We start from the raw sequence: 14688 nt of genomic DNA on the forward strand, positions 1-14688 counted from the left end.
ATCATTAGTATTGCAGTTCTAAATAACATTAGTTTGGATCGGGTACATCAATTTAGAGTTTTTGCGGTTGGAAGACAGCAGCACTAGTATTTTGCTCAGCTGTTAAGTCCATGAATTTAGGGTTTCAGATATCCTTTTTGGCGAATATAGCCAAATGAGTCTCTCAGTTAAGTAGGTTTAAGTGGTTTATTTGTAGACTTAAACTTGAATAGTGTTGTAAAATATGTAACTTGGTAACATTTTGGTGTGCTGCTGTGGTTGATGCTCATACTTTAATTACAGCTTTGGTTGTTTGATGCTAGAAGTTTTTCAGAGGAGTGTTGTTTGGGAATTATATTAGTAGCAATTTCCAGTGATAAAAAACAGTTTGGCCATGCATTACTGTATGTGCTAACCAAGAACACTTATGTGTCACTACTCCTTAATTTGTACCTGGCGTACAATATTTAACTTGTTAGTTTTGTCTGGTAGCTTTGACTCTATTAACTATTTTGAATTGCTGTGAGCTTTGCAGTAGCTTGGTTATCTCTTTGTTGGCATCTTGGACATTTTGGTTAGTGTGGACGTTTCTGTTTGGAGTAACATTTTGGTGTGCTACTGTGGTTGACGCTCATACTTTAATTCCAGCTTTGGTTGTTTGTTTGGCTGGAATTTTTCAGAGCACTGTTGTGTGGGGGTGTGCATGTGTAACTGCAGGCTATGTGGTGTTGGGCACTTGTGTTGAGATCTGGTGTTCATTTAGTTTTTTTACTCATTCTTCTGAGATTAACTGATTTTCCCATTGAATTTATCTACAAGACTAGATTTGCTATTCTGAGGCAGATACTTATTGCACTCTTCTGTATACCAGTTATATTACTAGCAACTTTTGGTGATAAAAACCAGTTTGACCATGCATTACTGTACGTGCTAACCATGCACTCGTATTCACCACCACTCCTTAATGTGTTCCTTGGGTAGGAAAACTGGATCTGATAAAGTGATTGGTGTCAGGTTGTTCTGGTTGTGTGGTAGCCATTGTAATAAATAAATCAGGACCCTTCCACACTCACTCAAGGGAACGTAAACTATAGAATAATCTTAATAATCCATACAACAGTGACACCGCTTGTACTGAATGTATACAATGTTTTTCACTTTTTAAGGTCTTTTTTAAACATAGATATTGCGGTGTACTATAATGCATCATGTACCGCAGAATTATATCATGATACAATTGCCTTTGTAGGTATTGTGATAAAACTGAGCTGTTTGTTAGTCTGTGACTCCCACAGTAAAACTTTGCTTTAATCTCAGAGTTAATCTGAGTTTGGACCTACTCACAGCTGTCACCATCTCTCCCACTCCATGGTTTTTGCCTAGGATGGCACAGGAAGCTGGAATCCCTGTCTCACAGTCTAAATGCCAGGCCACAAACCTATTATGGTGGAAGTGGTTTTCTCCAGCAAGAAGAACACCCTCTCACTGTCACTTCAAGGTAACCACCTCAGCCCCCTTGAAAGACTTAGACAAATTGACATCTAATAAATCTTTGTGGACGACAGTATTTAGACTACTATTCGTGTGGTCTGTGCCATTCGTGAAGCTCAACAACTACAGCTTTTAAACTGCTGTTTTACCTGAATGTCTGGATAGAGTAACAGTTTGTTCTTGTGACTTACAGTTTTAGAGACAATCTGTTTTTTTGGTTGTCCAATCTTGAACGGGATCCTGAAATGAACACGAAAAAACATGCAATGAGTGCTGACAGATACAAGCAACAGGAAATGATTACCAAAAAGGTGAGATTAATGAATGCTTAAATTGTCAACAGTTGCATGATGACCAACTAAAGGACAGCTCAGGTCTACCGGTGTATTAGTGCCTCTTTTAGATCACTGACACAGACAATCTGAGGCTGTCAATCCCTGTTCCTCTCACACATGTTGTCAGTGACATGTACATTAACTTTGTGTCATCACTGATCACATCTGGCTGCCACTGCAAGCAGATGTCACTTAACAGAAGTGGTTGTCCCCTCATCTGTGTGATTTTACATGACCCCAACTGGCAATCAAATGCAGATGTTATAACATCAAAAAAATAGCAACCCTCCCCCCCCCAAACCACCTTCATATACCAGGACTCAAAAAGACAAAGCCATGACAACAATCAACACCAAAACATGTTACGAGGCTCACTGTATCTGCAATAGTTTCACATAATTTTCAGGATGAAGTACAACTTTTCTTCACTCGGGAAGCAAAAGACACAGAGATTCTACTTTCAGTAAAAAGAAAAAAACTTGTTTCGTCTTAGTTAAAACACAATCTTTTATCCCCATTTCAAACCCTTGCCTATGCCTTAATAAGTTGCTGCAGCGCATCAGAGTGCCTTGGATATCCATGAGACAGAAAACACTGCCTTATCATTGTGATTTGCTCTATGTTGTACGTTGTCATTGATGTTGCACTAATGGTCTGAAATCTAAGCTACATGATGGACAGTTGCTACTGACAGCCAGGGTGAGGCAGCAGCTGTGTCAAAAGAAAGGTGTGTAGACTAATGAGATGGAAAAGTGAGGGTGTGATGTAGGACCTTATTGTGCAACCAGGGAAAGCTACAGATGTGTCAGGAAGATCCTTTTGACTACAGCTCAATCACAAAACTCAACATGGTCAAAAAAAACAAAAACAGTATGATTAAGCCTGGGGGGAAAATACATAAAAAAAAACAAGTTTCACTGGTGGCTTAGGAATTACATTGATTTTGACTTTCTGGTACTTGATATTATAACAAGGACTTTGACCTGGTGACAACCTTTTTTTGGTAAATAATAATAATAAAAAGAATAAAAACCAGTTACAAATCCCTGAAAACATTTTGCTGCTTTCGCTCGGGGATTAGTTTCACCCACTATGTCACTACTTGGGTGAGCCAACATGGAAAAAAACCCACAGAAATTACTCAACTTCATCTGACTCACCTTTCTCCGATGAGGTGATAGGTACACTGTAATGTCAAACTACGTGCATTACATACCCACGTACCTGTCTTTGAAACTGTTTGGGATTGTTGACCCAAAGCACAACAGCTGGAGATTTAAACACGGAGAGTTTTAGATTGGTGTTCTCCCAAAGTTAAAACAAGAAGAAACAGCCTCCACACTGCCACACTACCTCTTGTAAGATCAGTTAAGATTTAAGACAAAACAACCATAAAAGAAGCACTTCAGCCCAGTCAGACAGTATAAGAAGAAATCAGCAGAAAGTTTATGACTTAAACCACACATTAAGCATTGACTACATATCCCATCTATTAATATAGCTGAACATACATTTTGTGATGATGGTTCTATTTGTTAACGCAATCTTTTGTTCTGCACATGCATTTACAACCAGTGATCTGCAACACTTTTACTTTGAAGTCTATGTGTAGAATTAAGCTACAGTTTAGGCACAACTTACAATTTAAAAAAAGTAAGTCACTACAGAAATGAAAGATACTAATCAGTTTTAACAATTAAGCCCAACTACTGGTATAAAATGAAGAGGAAAAAGTAATAGAAATAATAAGAAATTAATTAATTAAACAGAGAGAGTTGCCATTTTTAATTATGTTTATACGTTTTTTGTATGGTGCATGAAATGACTGACTGATCTTACAAGATCAATATAGTTGTCCTTAAACCAAAAGTTCAGGGAACTGATTGGAAACTTTTTGCCAAGATTGCCCAACATTTGGAAGCAGGTTTTGAGTTTGTTCTTATTTAATGGGTGTGTCAAGCTATAAATCATGACATCCACAGCAAAAAGACAACAGAAGGGTATTATGCAAGAGTGCTTTATAAAGGAAAAGAGGTACGTATATTTAAATGTTTGCTTTAAATGCTCTTGGGTTTTTCAGTTTCTCTGCAGTTTGGATCCAAATGTGCTTACATCAAGAGGATCTGTTAAACTGTCACTATATTAGTGTGAATTTTCCCTTTAATGTATCAAATGACACACTTGCTTTGGGGGGAAAAAAATGAAGGAAGCTTGTAACATTATAGATTCAGAATATGTGCACTTCAGCAAAGAGCCAAAAAAAAGTGGTCACTCTCTTCAGCTGCTCATGAGAACTGGCAAACACACCGGGTGAAGTGTGCTTTGGGGAGGGCAACTGCAAGTAGAGGGAGAGAATGAGAAAGAGGGAGGATGGTAGTCACTGTGAGAATCATTGCTACTGTTTCTTCACACAGCAATATTTCTGTAGGGGCTGTCACATTTAGAAACATTGGTAAGCCCAGTCCTGTGAACTCAGAACTAGAATCTGACATGGCAGAGGACTGGTCAGACGACTGCTAAAAACAAAGAGAAAATGTGCATTACACCAACTCAAATCCACAATTTTCTGAAACCAAATTTAAGCCAAGTGATGACACGCATGAGTAGACGCATAAATAAGGATTTTTCAAACAACTATGAAGACACATGATTAAGGTCACAAATAACAGTGCCAAAACTTCCCAAAAATACATATGAACTAAAATCTAAAAGGTCCATAGTTTCTATGAGTCTTCCAGACGTACATCTTCATCTTGTAACTGTGTACTCTCACAAAGCAGCAGTACTAAAAATATGCTTATCGGTCGGTAATAGCTACTGTTGCTGTCTTTCCTATTTAATCCAACGTTTTAATCGATCACCATTAGACTTAAGAGTAGATTACCATGTATGATTGGCTTTTCAGAACCCAACCTGTTGGCTAGGTTGAAACCCTACAATAACTCTCTCTCTCACTTAGCCAGAGACCCAGCATAGCAAGAAGTCATTTTTAAAGAAGTATCAAAGCAATAAAAAATGAAAAATCCCACTACTGGTAAGAACATAAAATTAGATGCAGAGATTTGTCAGCTCGGTCTTTAGCCTCAGTCTGAAGTGACAGCTTTTATAACTATGCAAAACATATAGACATATAACTATGTAATAACATGGATTTAACCAAATAACTGGGGAGAACTGCAGTGGATCATGATTCTGCCCGTTCCTTGACCAAGACGCATTTAAACTGGCTCTTTACACATGCAGTCATTATCAAAAAGTTGGTCATCTCACATTTAATGAGCTATCTAATCTTTGCTGTAATAGAATACACGTCACTGCTATCAACAAAGCACGTAGGCAAGAACAAAGACATAACAGTCTTCTTGATTCTGGACACATAATGCACCAACTGGAGTAACCATTGGCTTTTCAATAAAACTGCAAATGTGTACACCATTAGGAAGATAGTGCATCATTTGACCTCAGATATTCCGTGGAGCACAGAAGGCTAGTTGAAGATGCTGGGAAGTGGAATTGTTCTGATGATGACCCTGAAGTCAAACCGCTCACGTCATAGAACCAAGTGTGCAGGCCCTGCTGGAATGCATCAGTCAGCAGAGCCCATGAAGGACTCTTTTCACTGGGTGAGCACCCCACTCTTGACCTTGCGGTTGGCGGTGCGTACTGGTAGATGTGTCGTTTGCCAGCTATTGACCAAATGACTGAACTGAATGACGCTATCATAGTTACTACTTACAGTCTTGCCTGAATGACACTAAGAACCTGAAATATATTACAAGTGAGTTAATATACATATGCGTCATAAGTGCACTGAAAAGTTATCTTCTTTGCATTTTCTCTAGAATTACAGTCATGAATTGTGAGAGACAAAACATGAATTATGCAAATTTCCTTTTAAATGTGTAAAATGCCACATGCAATTAGGGGCTGCTATGATCAACCCCTGTTATTTGTTTAAAAAAAAAACAACATAAAAAACTGTATAGTCATAATTTAGTCATAAGTTCAACTAAATGTAAAATATGCTAAACAAGAGAGAATGCAACAGTTGTGAACATAAATATGTTTCAAATATGACAATCAAAAAACCAATCAAATGTGTGTTTTAGTGGAGTGCTGGTAAATGTATGTCATTTAGACAAGGATCTCACAATAAATGTTAAAACGAAGACAAAGTCCTGCCTCTTCCTTATGCCACATCTGTTGTCAGTGTTTATCACTCTGGTTAGAGGATGAAGGGAAACTATCCTTCTTGCCACAAAGTATTGCTCACAATATTGCACAGACTGGATTATCAAGCCTTTATATTAACGTTCTTAATTACTAATGTCTGTTTGGATTATAATGTAGCTTATAAACAGTAGTCTTTCCCTGTCAGTCTCTGGAGTAACTTTGACACAAAGAACTCAGGGCAAATACTGTACAAAAATCCAGTGTATGGGATGTTTATGCTTGCTCCTGAGTGCCTTGCTTCAGTAGTAATCTTCCACTTCCATTGTCAAAAGAGAGCAACACTAGCTAAGCATACTGGGTAGCCACTAGCTTCAGCCTGGACAATAGCTGGTGAGTGTTTACAGACAAGCAGGTGTCATCAATGCAAACTACAATGCTACACTGGCAACCTACTTTTGGCCAAAGCAATTGCAAGGAGGTTCAGTAAGGCTACGTCCACACCTCATTTCTGTCTGTTATTTATTTACTTTCTGGCTCTTTGAAACGTCGCAGCAAAATGTCGAGGAAATGCAGAGTTTTTTAAATGGACTAACAATGAGGTGGAGTTGTTGCTGCGAGTACCACTAAAGTACAAAAAAGTACAAAGCAAGTGAGAGTTAAAGAATTTGAAGAAAAGCTATCTGGAGCATGTAGAAGCTGATATTAATCTTTAATAGGGCTGTCAAAATTGAGCGCAAACAAAACAACTCCTGTGTAACGCTATCTTAGTTTAATTGGTCACATGACTGCATCACATGACTAAAATGTGTCAGCATTTTCAAAAAGGCTCTGGGTTCACTGTACACACTGCGATGCGAAAACGGCGTTTTCAAATGTATTTGCTTTGGAGAGCGTTTTCAAAACGCTGCGGTTTCCTTGAACGAAAAAGCTGTCTCAGTGTAGACAGAAGGTCAAAACGGAAAGAGAAAAAGATGCGTTTTCAAATAAAAACGTATTAGTGTGGACATGGCCTGAAGCACCATATAACTCTTTGCAATTGATTTCCCCTGCCAGCAACTATTCACCAACCAACTGGGTAAAACACATTTGTCCCTAGCAACTTGTGGTTGGCAGGGTGTCACTGACCACTCTCTAGGCCTGCTGATTTTACAGTGACTCCCAGCAACCTCCAACAACCAATCATCGACTGGCTGGGGAATACGCATTTTTCTCGTGCGACCGGTGGTTCCCAACTAGTGCCTTGTGTAACTAGGGCCTTGGCACTTTCTAAGTGGATGGAGAAAATGGTTTTAAAAGGGAGCACCGGAGTGTTAAGTGTGACCGTGTGGTAGGTTCAAAAAGGGTTTATATGCTTTGCGGATTAGAATTTTGGTTTGAATTTTGGAAATCAAGCTCAAATGTCTTAGTCAAAAAACTCCAGTTTTAACCATCTATAAGTGCTGTCATCTTTCTTTAAAAAAATCATGAGATAATGGTTGAGTGTTAGGGGAAAAACCCACAACATTAAAATAATGCAAAATTTCTCTCTTTTTTCTTGCCTACAAACTGTTTACTGTTATACCTTCACAATGATCAACTGCTTGCATCTAAGGCTTTAAGGGGGTTTAATTTAGCCACTCCACCCAATACAAATAAATAACCTGTGGAAAATAAAACAGCTTCTTACCATGTGTGTCTAAAGTTCCTGGCAAAACCCTTAACCAACAAAAAAGCTTATATAAGCAGAATGCTAGTGATTTATTTCCATCCCTGTAAGAAAATAACTAAAAGATACGAGTATTTCTGGAATATACATAATTGACACTACATTCACAACAAGAAACTAAACTTTGGTGGGGGGTTTTCTGTAAACAAATTCAAACAATGGTTTTAGCCAATTAACTACACTCACTGTTTAGGAGCACCCACTTGGTAGACAGCCAACAATAAGTGAACGGGCTCTCCATAGATGGGCTCTGATTACAGTCATTGTAAAGGGCAATGCAACAGCCTTTCAACAGTTCTTCTGAACATTCATCCAGTCGACTTTTACACACCGCATGCTGCTGGAGACCCAAGAAAGCAGAGTAACTGGAGTCTTGAGATCACTCCAGTGTGAAGGAGACTCACTTTGGAGCTCTTCTCATGTGAGATTTCATAACTATATAATCAGTAGGGATATTACCAGAACCAATACTCTTGGTACCATTCAATATCAAAAGGTTTTGTTTTTCTTTGGTAGCATATGTATCACATGGGTAATTCTTTCTGAAGTAAAGGGGGAGCATGCATTTCCACCTGTTCTAATCAGTCTATATATGCTGAAGAAGAAGAAGGAAGAAGTCCTAAACTACAGGAAAACCTACAAATGGAGTGGGGTGATGGGGGCAGGGTGATGATCGATTTACAAACCACAATATAAAAAAAGCACTGGTAGCTGCCAATGCTAACCCCTTAGCCTCCTACTAGAAGCATGTGTGGCATGAATATGAAAATCCTAGGTGATTTTCAGAAAAGTTGACCTCTGACCTTGACCCAGAGGACACTGGGATTCAAACTTCTCTGAGATTTTAGTAGATGTACCCATGGTATGAATTTGAAAATCCCAAGTCACCTTGATCTTGTTATCATGTTCACAAGATTTTGAGAAAACCTGACCTCTGACCTTCAGGTCAAGGTCACTGAGATTTGAACTAATCCAAGATTTTTGGGAGTTGAACCTATGCTATTAATTGCAAAATCCTACACCACCCTGTATTGCATTCACATAATTTTCAGAAAACCTGGCCTCTGACCTTGAGGTCAAGGTCGCTGAGATTTGAACTCATCTGATTTTTAGTAGCTGCACCTGGAGGGTGATGACAATACCCCATTAGCCTTTTAGAGCTGAAGGATAAAGGTGTATGGTGTAATCCGGTCTTTAAGCCTGACGTCATTAGGCGTGCCTGGGCCCAAACTCCGCTGCAGGTCCCTAAGTCCAACGATCACTATGGCATGACTGAGAGTTAAAAACTGTCCAAATCCTTTCATCCGTAATAAAATGATCAGCGTTGCTGCTCTACCAGGTGTAACAATTAAGTTCAACATCCAGGCATCCATGAAAACCGAATTTATGAAATTTAACGGAGTTTGAAGTTAGCAGGAAGTTAGCTCGCACTCAATAAAAGTTAATGTGAGCGTTCCCGAAGGTTCGGTACAAATGCAATCGCATGGCAGGATGGTGTAAACGGACCGAAATTCAGTCGTGAGAACAACTGAGATAATCCATCCACAATACGAGGTCAGTTATTAATATACTGCTGCATGGGCTGAGCTGTAGTTACATCTTAAGGTTTTAAAAACTGAGCTTTAAAATGATTAGCGGTAATAAAAACCGAGAGAGGCCGACAGTGATTACTGAATGCTTTTAGGGGCTTGTTGAGATTAAATAGAACAAGATACAAAGCATTAAAACATGTAAAAAACACAAAAGCCTTATTAAACGCAGAGTAGTTTGGACCTGGAAGCAGGATTCATCAAGTCATCACTTAAAGACCGGATAGATATCCCCATGTTGGTGCGTGTTCCTGCGTCATCAAACTAATGCCTGTCCAGTACCAACAAAGCAATTGACTAATTACACTGTTGTAATGTCACAGCTGTCCAATGTGGGGGGAAAAAAAGTTTGTTTATATAAAGCTCGCTTCTGGAGCAAATGTTAGCATTTTAAGTGTTCTCTTTATTACTTTATACAAGATAATAAACATATTTTTAAGTAAGGTTACTCATGTTGATTTACTGATGATTGTAGCATTATCTTACCTCTTGGCTAATGCTAATTGAATGCTAAAATGTAAAAAAAAAAAAAAAATCACCTAAAAGGCCTGGCATCCACATCTGCTTAAAGAATTCAAACTGAGACTGACAATCACCCTTCTTATACAGTGCCAAAAAATGATTGTCTACCAAAAAATGACTTCTGGTGTTCGCTCAAAAAATCACTGCCAGTACCTGAACTGTTGTAAATGACTTGGTGGCCAATAATTCCTCAAACAATATCTCTCATGAATGACATCAAGTCATTTTTCTATATTCTTTATTTATCTATGTAAAAAGTCTCATTGACATTAAAAATGTCTTTTTCAAGAGAGAGCTGGCCCGGAGGCCAAAAGAAATGGGAACAAATATAACATAACAGGTCTATGAAGATATTTTAAATGGCCAAAAAAGAACCGAATTGAGTATAATGTAGAGTATGAACTAAGTAGGTACAATAATGCAGTCATAAAGACAGTTGCAAAACAGATTATTTATTTTATGTACAACTCCCTTTTTTAAATTTATGTACAACTCCCCTTTAAATCAGCTTGACTGCAGTCTATTTACCATTATAAGCACAGGCATATAATGGTAGACATATATGGTAGACATATAAAACAAAACACAGAAACATTGGAAATCACTTTTTGGCACGATTCCTGCGAGACACACAAATGAAGACGACACACAGCTATCATTGCTTAGAAAATCAAAGTTCACAAAGAGCCCAAAAGCATGTGTCAACATACCAGCTAGTCACAGCTGATTACTGTCGACCGACGTTTAAATCCCTTTAAATTGCTTCACCGTAAACCCGTCCGACCTGACAACTGACGACACGAAGTTTCCACGTTTAGCAAAAGCCACAACCCTAGATTTTATTAAACAGTAGAAACAAGAAGCCTAAACTTAAAAGAGCAGTTAGGTCATTTTTCCCTCCCTAATTTTAGAGCAACTAGGCGAACTAACAGCTAGCTAACATATACTGTACAAGTAGCTCGTAAACGACTTTGTCGATCCTGTGCCAACTGTGTGTAACAACTACAGCCTTGCGACCACGTTTTACAGAAAGAGTTTTGGGGCAACCTAGTCTTACGGAAAGGTTACTAGAAGACGTTTTTATTCGTGAAACACTTGGTTTGACACGCTAAAGCTAACTCTAGTTACACTATAGGTGCCTGTGAGCGCTTCCAGATTATAGCCCGAGCCCGGTCGACAAGTCAGTCCTAAATTAACTTGAATGGATCGTTTACAGTTATATTTTATTCATAACAATGTAGTCAGGGTACATACCAGCTCATTTTGAGTGAACTTTTACTCCGGTTTCATTGGGTAGTTTTACTATCTTCCGAGTATTACTCCTTTCTACCAGTCAGCAGTCGAGCTCAAAACAGGAAGTCCGGAGCTTAGCCGCGTCTGCTTCCTCTAAGGAAGTTTTGTGGGACACGAACACAGCAGCGACAGGAAAAAAGTCACTTGGAAGCACATGTAATGTAATATCAGACTGAAACGTCGCCTTTTTGTTCTTTTGACACCCGAGTAAACTGAAGGCAAGTTATATTTTTCTTTATTCAAGTACTTATACATAGAAATAACAAAACAATTGCATTACAACAAACTGAAGTGCCAGGTAAACAGGGGAGCACACCTCCCCATCACAAGGATATAGTAAAATTCATTTCAATATTCAGCTCATCATAAAAGGACCTTATTATAAGGTAATAAAAACATGAAATAGGCTAAAGACATCCACAACATTTTAAACAAGACCCCTTGTTTTTCTTGAACAAAAAAAAAAGAAAAAAAGAAAAAGCCAACAGAACAGTTATCCCAGTGTGTTTTTCCAATTGTCTGTCTTGCATTGTTGTAAGGTTTATCCCATTTCACCCAATGAGACTTTTTATTTTCATGCATAATAAAGAAATGAGCGCCACCCACTACAGCGTCTGAGGGTAGCACTTTGGAACATTTCCGTGCACATGCAAACATGAGGATACTTGTAATGAAAGGAAACACAACACAACAGAAAACAGGGAGTATTGACTCCATCTGAACACCAGTGTCACTGCCGAAGACCACAAAATCCCTGAAGCCACCCTGTAGTCCATAAGATGACGTGAGTTACCTATAATATCTACACATTATTGAGATCTCTTCAAACATCTTTTTTTTGTTTGTTTTTTTTTCTTTTCTTTAAAAAAAAAATCCTACAGTTATTAAATGTCATGAATGAGCCCAAACCTAGGGATTTGCCCTAGGCCAACTTTACGGAGACCAAATCAAACAGTTGCACACAAACATTAGCACAAGGCTGCCTTCAGTTGCAAGCAGAGGGAGGTCACATTTATGATTTGTTGCTCCTGCGGAGTTCTCATCATGTATTGTTTTTGATCAGCCAACCCTGCAACCCAGTTTGGCACAAAGATGGCCGCTGATATTGGCTCAAGTCCAATACGGAGCATGGGATGAAGCAAATTCCAATTTCAGAGCTTTCAGCTGCCCACTATTGGACAATAGCCCGTAAAAAAAAGAAAGAAAGAAAGAAAAAATGATTGGAAAAGCATTATTAAAGGTGGTGGGTTTGTTTCTGAGTTTAACAGTCGATTGATGTATGTCTGTACCATTCACACCTTACTCAGATGGTTGTTCAGAAGAACATGGAGCAGGCTCTATTGTTCAGCCGCTATATTACATTAAGGGAGTGGGATGATAGTGGTGGTGGGGGGTTACTCATTTTTTTAGCCACAAAACAATAAATGACAGAAACAGTGAGACTGATAAATATTACGTTTGTAGCTGTAATTAAATGGCTTCATGGAGACGCCTTAGTCTACATCAATCTTTAACAGAAAGCAACATAACACAGTTTGTCTCTTGGAGGAGAGCATAACTTTGGGTCAAATCAATTCAAAATAATCCACAGTCTAACATCAAATGAATCTAGATGAGCATCAGTGATAAAACATTTTGGTTCATGTGCCGTATATATATTCTTATGTGCTGACTCCACGAGGATGTATGTGACAATACAACCTACGTTAGACGCAGTCGCTCAAACTCCAATGCAATGTGTGAAAATGAGTCGTTGTTACAAAGCCAATAATGTGGCAATACAGATAAGGAGGGGGTTACATAATGTGTCAGTCTGCAAAAGTAAAATGTATTCAGGACTTTGTTTGTTTGTGACATTATATTAGATCACAAAAGAAATCTTTAGATGATGTCCATCCATGCGGTAGAATCATTTATCTCTCTGTGATACAAAACCATTGAATTGCAGTTAGATGGCACAGGGCTGTGTTAACTTTTAGACTATCTCAAAAAGTGCAAGGAGGTCTGTTCATGTAACCACGTCGATGAGCTGAGAAAAGGCTCTCTGAGGCCAAATTAATTGGAAAATAAGTGGACACTTGCCAGGAAGCTCTGCAATGAAAACTGTAACAGGAAAGGGAAAGTATGGACTTTGGAAGCTCATTTCTGTGTGCACTGTGCTCTCTGTGGCATTGCTTTTCTGAACTTTACTGTTGGCCTTTACATTTGTCTCTTCATATTCTCTTTCAGCCTGATTGCTGTGTTTGCTGACCATTTAAATGTTTATTTCTTTTTTTTCCCAGCTGCTAACGTTGTTCATATAAATTCTCCGCCTCACATAAAGCGTACTCATTATCAGCCAGAGTGCACAGCTAATAATTCGAAATGTTGTCAAGGTGAATAACAGGAAGCATGTTTCTTTTAAAAAGAGGACCAGTGTTTGAAAAATGATATAAAATCTGAATTATGCTATCACATGGACAAGGTTATTACTGCACAAATATTTCTTTAACTCTTGTTTTGTTTGCTGAATCCATTACTGATATGTTTGATATCTGGTCTTTTTTGCTAGCCTCAACAATAATTTATTTATTCCTTAGTCTTATTTTTCTTTTTAACATGTTTCATTGGCTTTGCCCCAAAGTACAATACATTTATCGTACTGGATAAAAACGTCATATTGGTATGTCAGTTAGGATGTTTTGCATTTGCACCACATAACCATAACACAGCCTTGGAGGGGGGAAAACCCTTCTTGCTTTCCATGAGTAAAGCAAAGCACTATTATCAAATGTGGTTATTGTTATGATATCAGTCAATATCACTATAACACAGAAAATATTACAAAATATTTCCTTAAACCATAAAAGGTGTTTCCTTCTGTAAGCACAAATCTAAGCAATTTAACTAAAGAGTCATTTGTGAAAATGATCAGCATTGCACTGTAATAAACTTCAAAAATTAAAAAAAAGATCCAATCATTCGGGCGAACATCTATCTTAGAGCAACCAGTGCCTTTTTTTATTTTAAATACAGTGGGGAAGATGTGCTAATTAAAATAACCGATATTGCTATAATGGAGATACACAATATGTAAAAAAAAGAAAAGAAATCTTGTCATTTATTCAGAGAACACATTAGTGCTTCCTTAAACCAGTTTCCACTTTAAAGCATACACATGGTGCAGATGCTATTATTCTTTTTTTTAATGGGAGATAGCACACCATATTTGGCACTACTGTAGTGCTCCAAAAAAAGTTGTTGTTTTTTTTTTTGCAATCACCTATGACAACAAAATATTCTGTATTATAACTACATTACTAAAAGCTTTAAGACACATTCTGCACAAGCATTCAGTCAACTGAAAATTCTTGTTTATGCAGACATTTGTATTTACATAGTGTGCATGAAGGCATGCACATAAATTTTATGCACGATTTAATACTGAATTATGGTGCATTTGACATTTGAGTACAAAAAGTGAAACTTCTACTGTAGCTACCTGCATACATATTTGTATTCTGTACAACAACAACAACAAAAAAAAAAACACAACAAAAAAAAAATCCAACATGTTAGTTTACAGCTCAGTCTCTCTGTATTAAAAAAAGATGTAAACATG

General features: G+C 38.0%; 1 protein-coding gene across 1 annotated transcript in view; it reads right to left on the reverse strand.

The window, feature by feature from the left end:
- bin3 (bridging integrator 3) overlaps positions 1–11145 on the reverse strand; it is a 31149-nt gene extending 20004 nt beyond the window's left edge. Inside the window, exons 1-2 of the mRNA XM_085368097.1 lie at positions 11049–11145; positions 1662–1710 (exon numbers count right to left, since the gene is read on the reverse strand). Of these exons, the coding sequence (XP_085224223.1) occupies positions 1662–1710; positions 11049–11056 (57 nt within the window). The 5' untranslated portion in view covers positions 11057–11145. The remainder of the gene's footprint in view (positions 1–1661; positions 1711–11048) is intronic.
- Between the last annotated feature and the right edge of the window lie 3543 nt (positions 11146–14688).

This window comes from Diplotaxodon limnothrissa, linkage group LG12 (genome assembly GCF_057381915.1).
Source record: "Diplotaxodon limnothrissa isolate DT_005_m linkage group LG12, D_limnothrissa_male_GT1.1, whole genome shotgun sequence".
In the NCBI taxonomy this organism is placed as follows: domain Eukaryota; kingdom Metazoa; phylum Chordata; class Actinopteri; order Cichliformes; family Cichlidae; genus Diplotaxodon; species Diplotaxodon limnothrissa.